Source organism: Bubalus kerabau, chromosome 15 (assembly GCF_029407905.1).
Source record: "Bubalus kerabau isolate K-KA32 ecotype Philippines breed swamp buffalo chromosome 15, PCC_UOA_SB_1v2, whole genome shotgun sequence".
Classification (NCBI taxonomy): Eukaryota; Metazoa; Chordata; class Mammalia; order Artiodactyla; family Bovidae; genus Bubalus; species Bubalus kerabau.
The window spans coordinates 80795142-80816093 of record NC_073638.1 but is presented as its reverse complement, the minus strand read 5'-3'; the positions used below and the strand labels follow the sequence as shown (position 1 = coordinate 80816093).

At 38.4% G+C, this 20952-nt stretch overlaps 2 protein-coding genes across 2 annotated transcripts; one reads left to right on the top strand and one right to left on the bottom strand.

Moving 5' to 3' along the window:
• Window positions 1–1101: 1101 nt before the first annotated feature.
• On the bottom strand, window positions 1102–2043 carry LOC129629196 (olfactory receptor 1052-like). The gene has a single exon (XM_055549069.1). It carries the CDS (start codon window positions 2038–2040, stop codon window positions 1102–1104), a length of 939 nt encoding a protein of 312 aa, XP_055405044.1. The 5' UTR covers window positions 2041–2043.
• Window positions 2044–19689: 17646 nt separating this feature from the next.
• Window positions 19690–20628, top strand: LOC129627926 (olfactory receptor 8H3-like; the record flags this gene model as incomplete). The annotated part of the gene is made up of 1 exon (XM_055547366.1): window positions 19690–20628. A coding segment is annotated over one exon (939 nt), but the record flags the coding sequence as incomplete, so codon positions are not given.
• Between the last annotated feature and the right edge of the window lie 324 nt (window positions 20629–20952).

Sequence of the window (20952 nt, the reverse complement as noted above, 5' to 3'; positions counted from 1 at the left end):
CTCAGTATGAAAAAAAACAAAAACAAAAAACAATGCAATCAAAATATGGGTGGCAGACCTAAACAGATATTTTGCCAAAGAAGACATACACATGTTGAAAAAATATATAAAAAGATGCTCAACATCACTAATTATTAGAGAAATGCAAACCAAAACTGTGATGAGGTATCACCTCACACCAGTCAGAATGGCCATGATCAAAAAATACACATATAATTTGAGTCAAAAGGAAAGCAACTGGCTTCACACATTTTCTCTCCCTAGAATTTGGAGCATGTTTTCTCCTATCTAAACTACTGGCAGAAAATTTTTTGTTTAATGTCTGAAGAAGATGTTGGAAGATCCTTAAAGGAAAGGGGAATAAGTCTGATTATTAATGGTTCCTTAATTAACTTGACAGCACCCTTTCTAAACATTAATAAACTTTTTCAGGGTATATTTCCTGTGAATCTTAGTGGCCCTTCTGTGTGAAATGGTACAGAAACTGAGGCATTCCACCTTTCTCAGTTTCATATGATTTAATAGTAATGGAAACCATGGCAAGAAAAAAAGAAATGGTCTGGACTAACCCCTGTGAGTGGAAAGGTAATCAAGAACCAAGTCCTCTTTCTGAAAATTTTTGCGTGTTTGCATTCATTTTGCAGAATATCTGACTGTAAGTATTTCAGGCTAATTCCAGGAACATGTATCTGTCAGTTTTATTGGATAGTTCAAATATCAGTGCCTTTTGCTTTGAAATTATTTTGCTTTTTGTCTGTGCTCAATAGAGAAAATGAGTTAAGAGATACTTCATTACTTTTGAATTTTATGTTTGTGTCTCCCTATTTGTGGGTGTGTCTGTGTATCTGCCTGTATATATTTATTTCTACCTAAATACAGGAATAAGAATGTTAACAATTAGCCAGAGATAGCTAAACTGTAACCTAGTATGGCTTATTAGCTTAGTTTAAACAATAACCAACCATATGTACTATGACATGCTATACTTCCAAGCCTTTTCCTTCCATTGCAAAACAGTTCATAATTTGAGTAAATGCATATACATACCATTATCCAAAGCACTCATTTGTCTACAAACAATTTGGCACATATGGTATGACATTAACAAGGAATATGCTTCATTTCTTTAGCCCTTTTCACAGCATCCTTCACTTCCTTGTATCTTAAGCTATAAATTAATGGGTTTAACATAGGAATAATTAGGGTATAAAACACAGATACTACCTTTTCCTGTTCTAAGGAATACTGGGAGCTTGGTTGAATGTAGCTAAAGCTTACAGAGCCATAGAATAGAGTCACAACCGTGAGGTATGATGCACACGTGGAGAAGGCTTTGTGTCTGCCTGCTGCTGAGCGGATGCTCAGGATAGCGGCAACAATGAAGATGTAGGAGATCATCACAGTCATGAAAGTGATCAAGGCAATAACGCCAGAGAAGATTAAAAGCAGCAGCTCATTCATGGATGTGTCAGAGCAGGACAGCTTCAACAGCGGGGGCAGGCCACAGAAGAAGTGCCTGATGACATTTGGCCCACAGAAAGACAACTTCAGCAAGCCAATTGTGTGAGTCAAGGAGTTGATTACGCCCCCTACACATGATCCAATGACCAGAACAACACAAACTATTTTTGTCATAGCCACGGTATAAAGTAAAGGGTTCACAATGGCCATGTAGAGGTCATAAGCCATTGCTGCCAGCAAGAAACCCTCAGCGGTAAGGAGAGACACGAATGAAAAGTACTGCAGAATGCATACAGAGAACGAGATTGTCTCCCGTTCCACAAAGAAGTTCAGCAGCATTCTGGGTGCAAAGACTGACGAATAGCAGGCATCAATGAATGACAGACAGCTGAGGAAATGATACATGGGCATTTGGAGTTTGGGAGTTATTTGGATTAGAAGGAACATTCCTAGATTACCCACCAAGGAAATGGTATAGATGAGCAGGAACACCAGGAAGAGGACCACTTTCAGTTCAGCATGATCTGTCAGTCCCAAAAGGATAAACTCAGTCACCAGTGTAAAATTAACATCAGCCATGGGTTTGTTTACCTTGGTAACTGTCAACAAATAAATTGAGAATGGTCATGCAGCATTATCAAGACTACTCGGAATCTCTAACTAGCAATATGACTTGAGTTATTGACTGCTATGCTCAGGTGTTTTAGGTATAAAATTAGAAAACAATTTAACTAGAAATATCTAGTCTCTTCAAGCACTATTTGCTTGTCCCATAGAAAATTCCAAGAATTGAAGCAAGAAAACATTAGAGTTTTAGCTTCAGGATACATTCAAAATGCTGTTCTTAGTGTGAAGAAAAAAACTTAAGTGAATTTCATTCTGTGTGTGTGTGCATTGCTCAGTTGTGTCCTACTCTTTGTGACCTCATAGACTGTAGCCCACCAGGTCCCTCCTCCATGGGATTTTTCCAGGCAAAAATACAGGAGGGGGTAGCCTTTCTCCAGGGGATCTTCCCACAGATCAAACCCAGGTCTCCTGCATTGCAGGCAGATTCTTTACCATCTGAGCCATCAGGGAAGCTTCTAAAATAGGCAAAATCTATATTATAAAGCATAATTATTTAAGTTGGAACTGTAATCTGTAATACCACTGAAGTTCTCTTTTAAAAATGATACAGGGGTGTTCCTGGAGTCTAGTGGTTAGGACTCCACGTTTCTGTTGCAGGGGGTTGTAGGTTTGATCTCTGATCGGTGAACTAAGATCCCTCAGTCAAAAACTGAAAGAAAAAAGTTTTTAAAAATGATGCAAATGAACTAATTTACAAAATAGAAACAGACTTACAGACATAGGAAACAAACCTATGGTCTCCAAAGGGAAAGGGGATGGGGAGACATAAAGTAGGGTTTTGAGAGTAACATATGCACACTACTAGCAATGGCACCCCACTCCAGTGCTCTTGCCTGGAAAATCCCAAGGATGGGGGAGCCTGGTGGGCTACAGTCCATGGGGTCGCTAAGAGTCGGCCAGGACTGAGCGACTTCACTTTCACTTTTCACTTTCATGCATTGGAGAAGGAAATGGCAACCCACTCCAGTGTTGTTGCCTGGAGAATACCAGGGACAGGGGAGCCTAGAGGGATGCCGTCTACGGGGACACACAGAGTCAGACATGACTGAAGCGACTTAGCAGCAGCATAGATGACATAGATAAAAACAAGGACCTACTGAATGACACAGGGAACTATACTCAATATTTTGTAGTAAGCTACATGGGAAAAGAATCTGAAAACGATTCCATATACATTATATACAAAGCATTTATATGTATTATATACATATATATATGTGTGTGTGTGTGTATGTGTGTGTGTATATATATATATATATATATAGAGAGAGAGAGAGCGAGCGAGAATCACTTTGCCATACACCAGAAACTAAAACAATATTATAAATCAACTATACATACACAAGAACAAAAAAATAAACATAACAGATTTAATTGTGGCTAATGTCATATCTTCATGGGAAATAGATGGGGAAAAAGTGGAAACAGTGTCAGACTTTATTTTTGGGGGGCTCGAAAATCACTGCAGATGGTGACTGCAGCCATGAAATTAAAAGACACTTACTCCTTGGAAAGAAAGTTATGACTAACCTAAATAACATATTGAAAAGGAGAGACATTACTTAGCCAACAAAGGTCCGTCTAGTCAAGGCTATGGTTTTTCCAGTAGTCATGTGCAGATGTGAGAGTTGGACTGTGAAGAAAGCTGAGCGCCGAAGAATTGATGCTTTTGAACTGTGGTGTTGGAGAACACTCTTCAGAGTCCCTTGGACTGCAAGGAAATGCAACCAGTCCATTCTAAAGGAGATCAGTCCTGGATGTTCTTTGGAAGAAATGATGCTAAAGCTGAAACTCCAATACTTTGGCCACCTCATGGGAAGAGTTGACTCATTGGAAAAGACTCTGATGCTGGGAGGGATTAGGGGCAGGAGGAAAAGGGGATGACAGAGGATGAGATGGCTGCATGGCATCACTGACTCGATGGATGTGAGTTTGAGTGAACTCTGGGAGCTGGTGATGGACAGGGAGGCCTGGCGTGCTGCAATTCATGGGGTCGCAAAGAGTTGGATGCGACTGAACTGAACAGAACTGAATGTCATATCTATAAATATCTGAGTATAAACTATGTCATAACCTTTTAGCTTGTTTTCCCACTTATGTTCTCATGTTTAGTGTGTAGTCCACATTTTTTTAAACTTTGATTTGACAAAAGGCAAGTTCTCAATATCAAAAATTCTGGATTCATTCTTAGAAAATAGCAGGAAGAATTGGCTTTTAAGAAGAATGTCCACTAGAAATTGAGAGAGAGGGTACTCTGAGCTGAAATACGAAATATGATAAGTAGAGCTTATAATTGGCCTTTTTTGGGATAAACTTCCTTTTTAAAAAAAAATTTGTTGAAATAGTTTGCATGTTTGGGTGGTTCCCATTTTCCAAAAGGACAAGCCATACAACAATATACTCCTACATTCATATGATAGTGTGGAAAGTCTCATAGAATAAATGACATAAGAAGCAGAACTTTTATTAATCTACTCTGGATGGTTTGTATTAACAATGCATTTCTAATACAAAGGAAGATCTATGGCCTTTGATATCCAATAGAAATGCCATACATAAGAGACTCAGGAAACAATCTTTATACTTTTCTAAGTAAAGCAAGTTTATAAAATAAAGCCAACCTATAAAACATACAACTACTTCTCTGCAATAATTTTTTTCATGATACTGCAACAGGTTTCTTAAAATATGCCACGTTTTTTCCACTTAACCAATAGACATCTTCTGAGCACTTGGAAAGTCCCATAAAATAAAACCAACTATAGAATATATGGCTACTTCTTTGCAATATTTTTTTCATGATATCGCAGCAAGTTTCTTAAAATATGCCATGTCTTTTCCAATGCACGTTTATTATTTCTATATATTGCCCACAAAATGGAACTCTTTTTTTTTACATTTATATTAAAAATGAAAACATTGTAAATAAGCAGGATTACTAGTGCAACCTTGGCTCAGATGCTACAAAATTCTGCCTGCCTGCAATCTGCCTGGGTTGAATCTCTGGGTTGGAAAGATCCCCTGGAGAAGGAAATGGCATCCCATTCCTGGGAAATTCCATGGACAGAAGAACCTGGCTGGCTATAGTCCACAGGGTGGCAAAGAGTCAGATAAGACTGAACAACTGACACACACATAGTAACTTTACTTCTACAGAATAAAGGATTAGGTTTTCTTGGATTTATCATCCTTTCACATGTGAGGTGCTAGCCCTGTGTTCAGTATGTAAAGCCCAATATTTCCTTATTTCCTATTATTTTCATAATCTCACAATATTGTTCTTCTATGATAATACTTTTATAGATCTAGAAATCTGTGGAGACAGGTGAATAATCTTCATAAGATTACATAGTTATGTTTTATATTGAAATTCATTCTTTAGAAAATATTCCAAATTGAATCCAAACATTCATTTGTATTACTCCCAAAGAAGTTGCATGACAACTTTGAGGTTAATATAGAGAAAAAGACTTAAGTGGAGGATATACAAGGAGATGAGAGCCAAATTACAAATCCTTTCCTCCCCTACACCGTGAAGTCGTGATCACATTAAAATCTGAATGTGATTTTCTTCTTCTTCTTCTTCTTTGTATTTCAACTTTTGACAGAGTGCATATATACTGAGTATTGCATGAATTTTACTTATCAGTGAGTGGAAGAAAAAAATGTGCGACAACTTAGCTCATTTATGAGCCTCATCATCACCCGTTCTTGTGGTCTATTTTTCTATATTTCCCCCCAAACAAAAACAAACACACAAAAGATAGTTAAATCTCTTGGTTTTCAGTGATGCATAAATTAAGTCAGTGGCAGAAGTTAGCAGGTAGTAGATTTGAAATTTAAAAATTTTAATATAAAAGAAAAGGCACAGATTCCATGCTGTCAACACAAGAGCAAGATGAACAAAGAACAATCATATCAGAAAACAGATTTAGTTAAAAAGTTAATTTATATAATTACCTCAGTTCAAATGGAAATAGTCCCTGGAGTTCATCTTGTGATCAAAGGATATAATAAATATGTTATTTAAAAGTTCCTCTGTGTATCTTGAGAGATTTAGGAAACTCACAAGAATGCAATTTGCCCCTAAGGATTTTACTTCCTTACTTTACAATGAATAAAGGAAATTTGCCACAAGTAAAGAGAAAAATTTGTGTGTGTGTGTGTGTGTGTGTGTGTGTGTGTATACATACATACCAACAAAGGTCTGTCTAGTCAAAACTTTGGTTTTTCCAGTAGTCATAAATGTATTGAGAGTTGGACTATAAAGAAAGCTGAGCACCAAACAATTGATACTTTTGAACTGTGGTGTTGGAGAAGACTGTTGAGAGTCCCTTGGACTGCAAGGAGATCCAACCAGTCCATCCTAAAGGAGATCAGTCCTGAGTATTCATTGGAAGGACTGATGCTGAAGCTGAAACTCCAATACTTTGGCCACCTGATGCAAAGAACTGACTTACTGGAAAAGACCCTGATGCTGGGAAAGCTTGAAGGCAGGAGGAGAAGGGGGCGACAGAGGATGAGATGGCTGGATGGCATCACCAACTCGATGGACAAGAGTTTGAGTAAACTCCGGGAGTTGGTGATGGACAGGGAGGCCTGGGGTGCTGCAGTGCATGGGGTCGAAAAGAGTCAGACACAACTGAGTAACTGAACTGAACTGAAATGCAATTGATGCAATTGATAGTGATCCCTGCTTGGTGCTTTAGGAAGAGGAGCTTTTCATAATGTATTATCTGTGCCTAATGTTGGAAACACACACACATGCACACATATTCCAGTAAACACACAAACAGAAGCAAAAGCAAACTCCAGTGAGCTTTAAGGTAGTAGAACAAGACCTGATAATTAAAAAATCTATCCCTTTACTTCCTTGGATTGTAAGAATGTCATCAAGAAAATTAGAATTAAAACTACTACATTGTAAAAGTCTTCCTTGTAAAGAAGTCAATCATTCATCCAATCTAGCCTGTGTTTGCTGATAAAAATTTGGGGGTTTTTATCTTTATCTTAAAATGAATCATGAGTGATTCTGGTAGCAGTATTTCAAACTATTCCATATTATATATATATATATATATATATATATATATATATATATATATATTCCTTTATTATTTATTCTATAATCAATTACAATTTTTCAACCTAAATGAAAATTTCTTAAATGTCTGAATTAACAGCTGATGGGGCAAAGGTTAGGAGTGGGGGTTAGTTGATATTCTAAGCTTGAGTTAGGCCAGAAGATACTCCATTATTTGATGAGACCTAGAGCACTTTAAGTACTTGATGTGTTCTCTGTTTGTTTGTTTTTTAATATATAATCCATTTTCAGTCCACATATGACATATTTATATAAGAAATGCACAACTGACTCTTGAATAATGTGTTGGGATGCCAGTCCTCTTGTGCAGTTGAAAAATCCATGTGTAATTGTGAGTCTTCCCTCTGTTTTTGTGGTTCATCCACTTCTACAAATTCAACTGAGGATCCTTTAGTAATGTAGTAGCCAAAATTGAAACAAATTGATACATAAATGGACCACTGCAGACGGAAGATGAGGTATTTGGATGGCATCACAACTCAATACACATGAATTTGAGCAAGCTCTGGCAGTTGGTGATGGACAGGGAATCCTGGCATGCTGCAGTCCAGTTCAGTTCAGTTCAGTTCAGTCGCTCAGTCATGTCTGACTCTTTGCGACCCATAGACTGCAGCACACAGGCTTCCCTGTCCATCACCAACTACTGGAGCTTGCTCAAATTCATGTCCATTGAGTCAGTGATACCATCTAATCATCTCATCCTCTGTTGAACCCTTCCCCTCCCGCCTTCAATCTTTCCCAGCATCAGGGTCTTTTCCAATGAGTCAGTCTTCACATCACGTGGCCAAAGATTGGAGTTTCTGCTACAACATCAGTCCTTCAATGAATAGTCAGGACTGGTTTCCTTTAGGATGGACTAGTTGGATCTCCTTGCAGTCCAAAGGACTCTCAAGAGTCTTCTCCAACATCACAGTTCAAAAGCATCAATTCTTCACCACTCAGCTTTCTTCAGAATCCAAACCTTACATCCATACATGACTGCTGGAAAAATCATTGCTTTGACTAGATGGACCTTTGTTGGCAAAGTAATGTCTCTGCTTTTTAATATGGTGTCTAGGTTGGTCACAGCTTTTCTTCCCAGGGAAAACATCTTTAATTTCATGGCTGCAGTCACCATTTGCAGTGAGTTTGCAGCCTCAAAAAATAGGCTCTCACCATTTCCATTGTTTTCCTATCTATTTGCCATGAAGTGATGGGACCGGACGCCATGATCTTAGTTTTCTGAATGTTGAGTTTTAAGCCAACTTTTTCAAGCCTTAATTAGTTACTGTGTGAATATGCCCTTTGGGAAACAGGGAAGGTCTAGGAGGAAGAAAGACTTTTTTCTACAAATAAGAAACTGGGGGACAATGGTTTTGTATTTGAAAGGGCCCCAGCCTGTCCTCTGCATTTCAATCCCACTTTTCTTTGATAATCTTCAACCTTGTGGGAAACAAGTGATGAATAAGAAAAGAGATCCCATTTTGCATAGAGACGTTAATAATAAATTCAGCAGGGGAGCTCAATTTTAAGAGGACCTGGTTTCAACGTGACAAAATAGATGGTATAAGTCCACTAAAAAAGATGTATAACTTGAGAGTTGTGAATTAAGTTCTATTTGGGGCAAAAATAGGACTGCAGCCAGGAGGCAGCATCTCATACAGCTCTGAGAGACTGCTCCAAAGTGGCAGTGGGTTAAAGTCAATATATAAGGTTTTGGTGAAGGGAGTTAATACCCTGAAGCACTCATTCTACAAAAGGTTTTTTGTTAGTCATGAGGATCTGAGGTCACTGTGAAGGGATTTAGTGCTTAACGCTTCTCTAGATATAAGAGATGCAAGCACTGAGATCATAAAATCATTCAACTATCTAAATGCCTGTCCCACCAGATTCCCTAGAGCACAGAGTCACTGTGAAGGGATTTAGTGCTTAACGCTTCTCTAGATATAAGATATGCAAGCACTGAGATCATAAAATCATTTAACTATCTAAATACCTGTCCCACCAGATTCCCTAGAGCACAGAGTACCTCACTGCACCCTGAACTCTCTCAGGGGTTGTTGGAGGTCAAAAGCTATAGCAGCATGGGGTTCAATCTCCATAGAGACAGATGGCAAACGCCTTTGTTGTTCAGTTGTTGGCAACACTCTTGATAAGTGCCAGTTTGTAGCTGACATATGAGAGTAGCGTGAAGTCATAACACTAAGCATGAGCAAAATGAGTTTCAACTTTGGGACATTATTGAGCATGAACAACTCGATTCTGGTAATTTTGCACTTACCATTGGTACAGCGGTGGCATTTACATTAAAAATTGCCGTTAGTTTCTCAATTATTGGCTTAACTCTCACAGTTGCCTGTTGTAGATTTACACCGCTTTTCTTTTTTTTTTTTTTTTTTTGTTTCCAAAGAGGCCTGTTTTATCAAAACTAAATTTGTTGAGTAGAATCACCCTTCAATAGCACATACAAAAGTAGCTCCTTTATCGACACCAATAAGCTATCACCTGAAAGTCTGCAGTATGAGCAGCCTTCTCTGTAAGAGTCACTTTTAAATCTATATTAACATGGATTTAATTATCACAAATCAGCAGAAACTTTATAATAACATTGTAATCTATTCTTTTTTTTTTTTAATTTTATTTTATTTTTAAACTTTACATAACTGTATTAGATTTGCCAAATATCAAAATGAATCCGCCACAGGTATACATGTGTTCCCCATCCTGAACCCTCCTCCCTCCTCCCTCCCCATTCCATCCCTCTGGGTCGTCCCAGTGCACCAGCCCCAAGCATCCAGTATCGTGCATCGAACCTGGACTGGCATCTCATTTCATACATGATATTTTACATGTTTCAATGCCATTCTCCCAAATCTTCCCACCCTCTCCCTCTCCCACAGAGTCCATAAGACTGTTCTATACATCAGTGTCTCTTTTGCTGTCTCGTACACAGGGTTATTGTTACCATCTTAATCTGCTCCTTTTTAGACCCTTCCTGTGTTTCTTCATCTTGATAAATTATCTTCAGTGAAATACTTGTTGTGGTCCAGGCATGGGTTGGAAAGAATTTACAGACAATAGACAGAATGAGAGGGAATTAAAGTATTTTAGAGTGGGAGATGCTGTTAGAACAGCAGACCAGCTCAAAGGAGAACTGACATTGAACAGGGTTCCTTAGTCCACTTTTATACCCAGGGTACAAGGAGTGGGATAGAGGTCTTGAGAGTCATTTGCTGATTAGCTCTGGGTTCCCTTTGCCTGCTCTCTGTCAGGGTGCATTTAGGAGGGAGATGATAAGGTGACTTGTTTCAGCATCGTCTAGGTGTTGCTCAGGGAGATTCTTGTCGTACTTGGAGACTTGCGGTATTCTAAGAGAAACAAGCTTAACAAGAAAGTTAAAGGTATGTGGCCTAAAGATGAATAGAAGCAGAAGAGCTGCTCGGGGGATACCAGGAGAAGCAGGACCAGACCTTGGTTTATGGCGTTAGTGTTTCTCTGGGTGCAAGAAGAGGCAAGGATTAGGGCTCATAAAATCTTTACCTGAAAACATCTGACTATCTGAAGGCCAGTTCTTCTGGGTTTTTCCCAGAGCACAGGGTGCCTTTTTTTCTGAATTCCACTTTCAGGGAGTGTTGAGGGTTAGCAGCTTGCAGTGGTCATGATGTAATCTTTGTAGGGGCAGCTTTCAGTCAGCAGGGTCCCTTCAAAGCCACTATTTGACTATGTTTTGGGGGCATTTTATGGCCATTGTGTCCCACGGGGCTGGAAAAACTCATTCCCAGGTCTAGGAAAGATTCCATTGACAGGCTCCTCAGTGTGCTGTTATTGGACCGGGCCTTGTGAGAGCAAAAGTTTCTGGATTATATCTGTCTTACTAGCCTCTTGATCCAGGAAAATATTCCCTCTTGTTGCTGCTTTCCATATCTAGAGTTACATTAGTACAATCATTGATCTCATATGGAACTGCGTATCAGCATTTTATCACAGACTCAGTCACACATTTGATAAGGTAAGAATCTTCGGGAACAAGTGACATAGAAAATAAAATAGCTATAGCTAGAAGTTATTAGTGAAGTCATAAATAAGAATTATAAGTCAAGAACTTTCATTAGGTAGAGTCCAGTATACCCCAGGTCATCTGACTTCATTTGTTAAATGACTATAGCCTGTGTTAATCTCCTGATTGTACACCATGGAGCATCTGATCTTTATCCGAAGGCTGGTTACTGAGATAAGATTGACAAACAAACTTAGAGTGTCCTTTTTAATAATTTAATTAAATTTTTGAGCAATATAACATAACGAGGAGCTATCTCAGGAGTCTTAGTAAACAAAACTAGAAACTTAGTTTAACAATTAGAAAAACTTAATATTCAGTGAAACATTATTTTTTTCATTATGAGGGCATTAACCCTAGTGCCAGAGAAGGTTTTAACCCATCAAATGAAAATGAGGTTCGTCAGGGAGCCGGGTAAAGCCAAGGAGCCATCTTGGATTTCCCATAGCCCTGGCTTTTTGATTTACAGCTGTTGTTCACCCATTTTTAATTGCCTGATTTAGGAGTAGACTGTTGCCATGTTTTAAGGACATCAGGATAGCAAAAATCTAACAGTGAGGGGTTAGTTTTTGTAGAAGCAGAATGAGCTTTTACATGTACCATAATCTTAAATAATGCTTATTTACTTTACCAAAGTCACAACAAATTTTAAAAACAAATATAAATCATTCAGAGGCAAATAAATTCATAATCTTTTATTGAAAGCTTCATTATAAGAAAACTTTGCTCTCTTAACATAGAGAGTAGACTAAATTCCAGTCTGTTACCAGAGTACCAGATAACAAAGAAAATTTGTTTATCACTTAATCTTAGAGAAGTCTTTTCCATACACCTTGAAAAACTAGCAGTATTTTTCTTAAGGCGTGAGTGTGAAACCATAGAAGACATGTTTAAAATCTAATTAAAGTGAAATTGACAAAGTAGCCTGGTCATTGCTGTGGCTTGTAACACTTTAACATGATAACTAGAATTATAACTGAAAACATTTTACCAGGACATATCAGATTTTTATGAATTTCACATAATTTCCAAGATATTTATATAAGTAACATCAATATACAATATAACCTGAGAAGATTCCATCACTCCTCCAACAATACTTCCCATGTAATTTAACATGTCAAATGAACTCAGGTAGTTTAATAGCTCTTTTAGATGTTTCAGGGGCCCTCTGAAGCGTCCCAAAGTTAGCTAGAAGTCAAGTTATTTAGGAAGTTTTGTCAATAAATATTAAAAGGATTTATAACACTCAATCAGATAGAATCATATATATCACTGTGAAACAATATATTCACTTAGCCAAAGTAACAAATAAGATTTTAAAGGTAAACATAGAACAGATCACTTCAGAGGTAAAGAAACTTAAAATCCATTATCAAAGGCAGTTCAATATTTCAAGAACACTGGTATTTATGCACAAAACTCTTCCCTTGGGGTCCACTTTCCATAAAACCTTCTTATCACTTTCTGTGCCCATTTGTTCTCCCATCCTGAAACGGCCACCTGAAAGTCAGGCCTACTTCCTTTTCCCTTCATAAAATGTAATTTCATTCCTCAAACCTTCTTTACTAAAAACACACATCCTACTTTCCTTAAGCAACCAAGAACTGACCTTTATATTAGCATTCTGTAGATTGGTGAACATAAATACCAGTGATAATTTCTTTAAAAATTTGCTTTCTTATGGAGACCATCTCAGGGTGGCACCAAACATTATTCATTAATCGTCCAAAATCTCTTTAGTTTCTGTGTAAGAGGAAGTTAGAGTTAAGTTATGACTGTTTTGGAGTCTTATTTTATTTGGAAATGACCTAGCTATCCAATAAACTTCTGTGACTTAGTTTAGCACAACCCTAGAAATTCGGGTTACCAAATTCTAGACAGACTGTTTTAGACAGACAGTTTTAAAGTATAATTATTCTTAATAGAGTTTATCTAAAAGCTCATATCTCATTTACATTTTTTTAAAGTTTCTTCACTCGAGGTATTTTCCTTTCTGACAAACTTGTAACAGATATAGAAATATGACAATATGTAATTTATACTAAACCTAGGCACAATGAAAATATTATGCTTAATGTTAATAGCTCTTAGACATGTCTATATTAGATTAGCAAACAAACATTAATGCTAGATATTTAATATTGAATATTTCCCAGTTCACATGAATCTGAAATTCATTTAAGTTAATTTCTCTTATATTTAGAATTTCTCTTGTAAGCACTTACTTTTCTTTAGGCCAATTAAATTAGAACTCACTTACAAGTTCAGCAATATTATTTAAAAAAAAAAAAAAAGACACACACTGAGATATACATAAACCCAGGCAGACAGAGAGAGATCTCATAGCTTTCCACTTGCTATTTAAAATGTCTCTTTGACACCCCCTCTTTTTTTTTTTTTTTTTTAAGTTCTAATTTGCCCAAGGCTGAGAAGGCAATGGCAAACTCCAGTACTCTTGCCTGGAAAATCCCATGGATGGAGAAGCCTGGTAGGCTGCCGTCTATAGGGACTCTAGGAGTCGGGTATGACTGAGCAACTTCACTTTCACTTTTCACTTTCATGCATTGGAGAAGGAAATGGCAACCCACTCCAGTGTTCTTGCCTGGAGAATCCCAGGGACATGGGAGCCTGGTGGGCTGCCGTCTATGGGGTCGCAAGAGTTGGACACGACTGAAGTGACTTAGCAGCAATAGCAGAGGTCTCAGGCAAAGTGGGCTGTGTATTTCATGGACATGGAATGGGTTAACTTCAAGCTTTCCCTTAGGCAGACTTTTAAACAAACTAGTTGTTTTTAATTGCATATGCAAAAAGAACCAGTTTTGAAACATAGAGGAGAGTTTTTGACCCTTCAGGCTTTTGAATATAGAAGAAAGACCTGGATCAAAGGGAACTTCAGAATCCTATGCTAGAGATCATGTGGATATGACAGATTGAGCTGGGGTTGTCTAGGAAATCTGATGGAGAGAGACAGAGAGCAAAAGGAGATAGGGAGGCAACAGAAAGACACATGCGGCATGAGTCCCTCAAATCTGAGGATTCTGACTGAGGGTCAGGAAGGACTGAGTGGAAGGAAATTCTGAGACCTTTCCCTGCTTTTGGCAAAAGCTAGACTTTGACTATGTGGATCACAATAAACTGAAAAATTCTGAAAGAGATGGGAATACCAGACCAAATGACCTGCCCCTTGAGAAACCTATATGCAGATCAGGAAACAACAGTTAGAACTGGACATGGACCAACAGATTGGTTCCAAATAGAAGCAGGAGTACGTCAAGGCTGTATATTGTCACCCTACTTATTTAACTTATATGCAGAGTACATCATAAGAAACGCTGGGCTGGAAGAAGCACAAGCTGGAATCAAGATTGCTGGGAGAAATATCAATAACCTCAGATATGCAGATGACACCACCCTTATGGCAGAAAGTGAAGAGGAACTTAAAAGCCTCTTGATGAAAGTGAAAGAAGAGAGTGAAAAAGTTGGCTTAAAGCTCAACATTCAGAAAATGAAGATCATGACATCTGGTTCCATCACTTCATGCCAAATAGATGGGGAAACAGTGGAAACAGTGTCAGACTTTATTTTGTGGGGCTCCAAAATCATTGTAGATGGTGATTGCAGCCATGAAATTAAAAGATGCTTACTCCTTGAAAAGAAAGTTATGACCAACCTAGATAGCATATTGAAAAGCAGAGACATTACCTTGCCAACAAAGGTCTGTCTAGTCAAGGCTATGGTCTTTGCAGTGGTCATGTATAGATGTGAGAGTTGGACTGTGAAGAAAGCTGAGCGCTGAAGAATTGATGCTTTTGAGCTGTGGTGTTGGAGAAGACTCTTGAGAGTCCCTTAGACTGCAAGGAGATCCAACCAGTCCATCCTAAAGGAGATCAGTCCTGGGTGTTCACTGGAAGGACTGATGATGAGGCTGAAACTCCAATACTTTGGCCATCTCATGAGAAGAGTTGACTCATTGGAAAAGACCCTGATGCTGGGAAGGACTGGGGACAGGAGGAGAAGGGGACGACAGAGGATGAGATGGCTGGATGGCATCACCAACTTGATGGATGTGAGTCTGAGTCAACTCTGGGAGTTGACGATGGACAGGGAGGCCTGGCATGCTGCGATTCATGGGCTCACAAAGAGTTGACTGAGTGACTGAACTGAACTGAATGTGCCATTCAGAGGCCTTTTTTTTTTTTTTTTTTTTGCTCCCCCAGTTTGTATTGGGGCCAGGCCTTTTTCAGGGTCAACGTTTTCCAGTTTCTGAGAATATAGCCAAAGGGTAAGTCTGAGTGAGGCTCCTGGAACATACCAGAACACACTCTTAGCCTATGTGCCCTGGAATGTGGTTACAAAGAGTCACCGGCTGACAGAAAGTTGTCCTATTTGTCCCAGTGATCTCTGCGTGAGACTAATGGCACACAAATGGCTGACCGTCCCAGCAGTCGAGTCCACAGAGGTGACCCCTGAGAACGGTTGCAGCTAAGGCACCATGTGACCCAGGCAGAGAAAGACAGAGATTCCTGGGAGCAACCAGGTGACTCACCGTTTGGTGATTTCCTGAAATGTGGAAGGCACTCTTGTGATGGTTCAGAGGCTACACCTAGGCTCCTGTAAATCAATCCAGACCGAAAGGAAAAGAAGTGAAAGTGACAGGAAAGAAGGATGAGGAATCAGCCTTACAATCCTATCGGGAAGGCGGTGGCCAGGGGACAATGATCTGTTTTGCTTCAACCACTATGTACCTGACATGGTGCACGGAAGCTGTCTTGCTGGGGGCGGATGCCCTTGTGGCCTGATTGGTTCTGTGTCCCCCATATCCTTGCACAGGTGTCTTCATGTGACAGGCACCCTAATGGCTTTTAAGTGCCTGACCCATGTTCACAATATTGGTTGGCCTAGTCCTCAGTTGCGGAGAAGGCAATGGCACCCCACTTCAGTACTCTTGCCTGGAAAATCCCATGGACGGAGGAGCCTGGTAGGCTGCAGTCCATGGAGTGGCTAAGAGTCGGACACGACTGAGCGACTTCACTTTCACTTTTCACTTTCATGCATTGGAGAAGGAAATGGCAACTCACTCCAATGTTCTTGTCAGGAGAATCCCAGGGATGGCGGAGCCTGGTGGGCTGCCATCTACGGGATCACACAGAGTCAGGATCACACGACTGAAGTGACTTAGCAGTCCTCAGTTGGAGAGAAGAAAAAGGAGAGACCCTCACCCATTCAGGGAGCAGCTACTGGGGCTCTGTGAGCAGTGGGGCCTTTGGAACACACCAGAGGGAAACCATGGCCAGAGATCCTCAGTTGCTTCCACAGCACTCGCCTGTTCTCAGAGGATCCCTATGAGAAAGGAGAAGTGAGGAGGTGGGGAAAAAGACCCCAAGTCGCCTTATGGGCCACAAAAACTGTCATGGTGTGGGCACGAGTTGGAAAAGAATTTCCAGACAATAGACAGAGTGAGAGGGAAATAAAGTTTATTAGAGCGGGAGACAGCAGGCCTGCTCAAGGGAGAGCTGACGCTGAACACAGGTCCTTAATCCACTTTTATTCCCAGGGTACAAGGAGTGGGATATGGGACTTGTGGGTCATTTGCTGATTGGATGAGGCAGGTATACTCAGCCGGGGGAAGAGTAAGGCAAATGCCTTCTTCCCTCCTATGGGGTAGGAGGGGAGACAGGTTCTACTGCTCAGGAGGACCTGAAATCCATTAATAGTTACAACATGGGGGAGGGAAAGATGATAAGGGTCTGGTTTTTCTGTTCCTACGTTCCAGGACCTGCCTTGGTTTTATCTGCTCTTTCATCCTTGGTTCACCACAATGCAGCATTTGATGAACATTTCTGGAGGAAAATTGGTCATGGAGTATCACTCAATGCATAATGCATGAAATTATGGGTTTTAGGAAAGGACAGCATAACATTGGTCATAGTATATTGTGAAATTTTAGTTATAAAATGCAGATGGATACTAAATATACAGTATGATAAAAAAGTATGCAAATCTAGAGGCACCCAAATAAGCATTTATGAACCAGAAAAATTGAGAAAACTTTATCAAATATTACAAGAGGTTGATTATTTTCATATCATTTTTGAATTTTATTATATTCTTATTTTGTATCTTTATTTTTCCTGATACAATTTAGCATGCAACAGTTATTTTAGAAAAATCAGTTGTAATCATAAATTATACATATGGAAAAAAGAACACAAGGACATTTTTGGAGATTTTTTGATAGGTTTAGAGCTTTGATTGTGGTGATGGCATCATGGATATATACAGAAGTCCAAACTTATTAATATGTACTAGTAAATGAGTGCCAATCTTCCTGTTTCAATTATATTTCAATAAAACTTAAAAATAATTAGTTTTTACCTTGCCTAGAATTCCCTTCACATTTTCAGATTTCGTTTCTAATGAACATAATAACTCCTATAATAGTGTTACACATTTAAATATAAATGTTTCATTGTGAAAAATGCATCATTTTGTCCCTAATGGCTCCAGTCATAAAGCAATCAAGCATTTTTTTAGAAATAGTTTCTCTATTACCACATGCATAAATCTAGAGCATCACAAAGGAAGATTAAACCATCATGCTCTTCACTGTCTGACTCCTAAGGGAAAAGATAACAAGCTTTTGAAAACCTTAGCATAGCTACACTTAGTTTAAGAAATGTTTTCCTTGGAGACATACAATATAATATGCCTTGAAACTAGTCCACAGAGATGATGAAATTTTGCATTAACATCAATCCCCAGTATGTGAAGTACCTTGAAATTGTTAATATAAGAGGCAAAGCATACTCTGCTCTGTTTACTTACATGGTAGAGCCCTGATGTGCTTTTTAGACCAACTTCCAGGCAAAATTTACACATGATCAGCAGCTGAACAGAATTTCTATGTTGATTAATTTTTCTCTCAGAATAATAAAAAAAAGAATGCACTAAGAAGTCAAAAGAACTTATCTCAAAGAAAACAAATATTATATTACAGAAATTTTTGACTGAAAAGATCTTCATATTTCATTTGTGAGCAAAATTTGAGGTTGACATACTTCTAGACAGATAATATTAGAAGAAAATGATTTTTCACTAACTTTGCCTCCTGGTAAGTACTATTCTCAAAATTAGAAGACTTTTGTTAGGTTCAAATATAATAAGGAATTATCAGAAGTCTCTGCATACAGGTGCCATTTTTTAAATGATACCTGTATCATATCTTACAGATATCATTTAAATGATTTCTATATCATTTCTTACAAATATTATTTGAATGATTGCTTACTTTATCATTTCTTCTTCTTACCCTAAGAAGTTCCAGGACTTGTGGATCCAGAAATATAAAATTGATGTAATCAAGGTCTGCAGGAAATTGTTAATTTTAGAAGAAATTTGATTTTAATAGTCAAATTAGTAAAATGTATATTTTGAAAATTAATATATGAAGCTATAATCTTAATACTCTTTACAACTAAAAAGTCAAGAGGTTGATATTTGTTTTTCATTAGTATTAAAGAATATTTAAATATAGTGAACAGTACATGATACATTAAAACAATTCTACCACTGTTCCTTTTATATCTAGCATTTATTTTCAGGTTTACTGAAATTAATTATAAATAGGAATAGAGTATCATGAGCATACTCTCTGGGATGAATCTCTCTTGGTAGAATTACAGAGAAAATATGAAATAGCCCTGACTGAAAAAATTACCTAAATTCTCTGTGTGCTTTTTCTCAACTAAAAAACATGGGTAATACCTATGATGTAATATTCTAATGAGAATTAAACATTTTAACAAAGGGAAATGGTGTTAGGGATATCCTAATTGTTTTTGATATATTCAGTTCAGTTCAGTCGCTCAGTTGTGTCCGACTCTTTGCGACCCCATGAATTGCAGCACGCCAGGCCTCCCTGTCTATCATCAACTGCCGGAGTTCACTCAAACTCACGTCCATCGAGTCAGTGATGCCATCCAGCCATCTCATCCTCTATCATCCCCTTCTCCTCCTGCCCTCAATCTTTCCCACCATCAGGGTCTATTCAAGTGAGTCAGCTCTTCGCATCAGGTGGCCAAAGTATTGGAGTTTCAGCTTCAGCATCAGTCCTTCCAATGAACACCCAGGACTGATCTCCTTTAGGATGGACTGGTTAGATCTCCTTGCAGTCCAAGGGACTCTCAAGAGTCTTCTCCAACACCACAGTTCAAAAGCATCAATATGTTAGTGTTTATTATATTATATCCAAATGTCAGTTTATACCTGTTTCTATATTTATATATTTGGCAATCAAATTAAGATGTTTCTCTTCATACTCTGTACACACTTCATTATTATCACATCCTAGAAACACTAATATAAATTTGCCATGTCATTAATGAAAATGAAAACTTTTTGAAGAAATTTTTCCTGAGTATCAACTTTGATCTCAACTGTTTGGAGCATTTGAACACTATTGGGCAGAAGGAATATCACACAAGTGTCTGACTTCATCCTCATGGGACTGACAGACTCTGAAGAGATCCAGCTGGTCCTCTTCACCCTCTTTCTCCTGATATACCTGATCACTGTGCTGGGGAATGTGGGAATGATATTGATAATCTCCCTGGACCCCCGGCTTCACACACCCATGTATTTTTTCCTCAGTCACTTGTCATTTCTTAATCTCAGTTACTCAAGTGTCATCACCCCTAAAACCTTAGAAAATTTACTGACTTTCAACAAGTATGTTTCATACCTGAACTGCTTCATCCAGTTGAATTGCTTTGTTTTCTTGGGTGACACTGAATGTTTCCTTCTCTCCTCCATGGCCTATGATTGCTATGTAGCTATCTGCAACCCTCTGCATTACCGGGTTGCTATGTCCACCAGACAGTGCTGCTCCCTACTTTTTGGATTTTATTTGATTGGTTTTATGGACTCTTTTGTCAATGTGCTTTGCATGAGCAGATTGCATTTCTGTGGCTCTAATGTAATCTATCACTTTTTCCGTGAAGCACCCTCAATTTTAGCCCTGTCATGCACTGACATTGAAATCATTATATCCATTTTTGCTGGCTCCACTCTACTGGTGTCTCTTATCATTGTGTCTGCATCCTATGTGGCCATCTTGTCTACCATCCTGAAAATTACTTCCACTTCAGGGAAACAAAAAGACTTCTCTACTTGTGCCTCCCATCTCTTGGCGGTCACCATCTTTTATGGTACTACAATTTTTACTTATGTAAAACCAAGTAAGTCCTACTCTTTGGGGAAGGACCACGTGGCTTCTGTGTTTTATACTATTGTCATCCCCATGCTGAATCCACTCATATATAGTCTTCGAATCAAAGAAGTGAAAAATGCTCTCAGAAGAGTCATACAGAAGAGAAAAGGCCCCAAACAATTAAAATAACAGTGATGATAAATTTTAAAGCTCATTTTTTTTCCATCCCTAGAGTGTATTTCCTTGCTTCCTCTACAGAAACAAATAGAATTATTTATATTTATTATTTATGTATTTATGTTGTTGTTGAACCATCCTGCTTGTTGAATATAATGTCAAATATTTCTAAGAATATGTCTTTAGAAATCTACATTGTAACTAGAAATCATGAACCATGTTAAACCATGGTCTATGTATATTCATTTTTAAAGGCAACTGGTTTGCAAAATGAAAGATTATAGTTTTCATCTTTTAAATTATATCATACAAGTTCACATGCATAATTCAACTTCC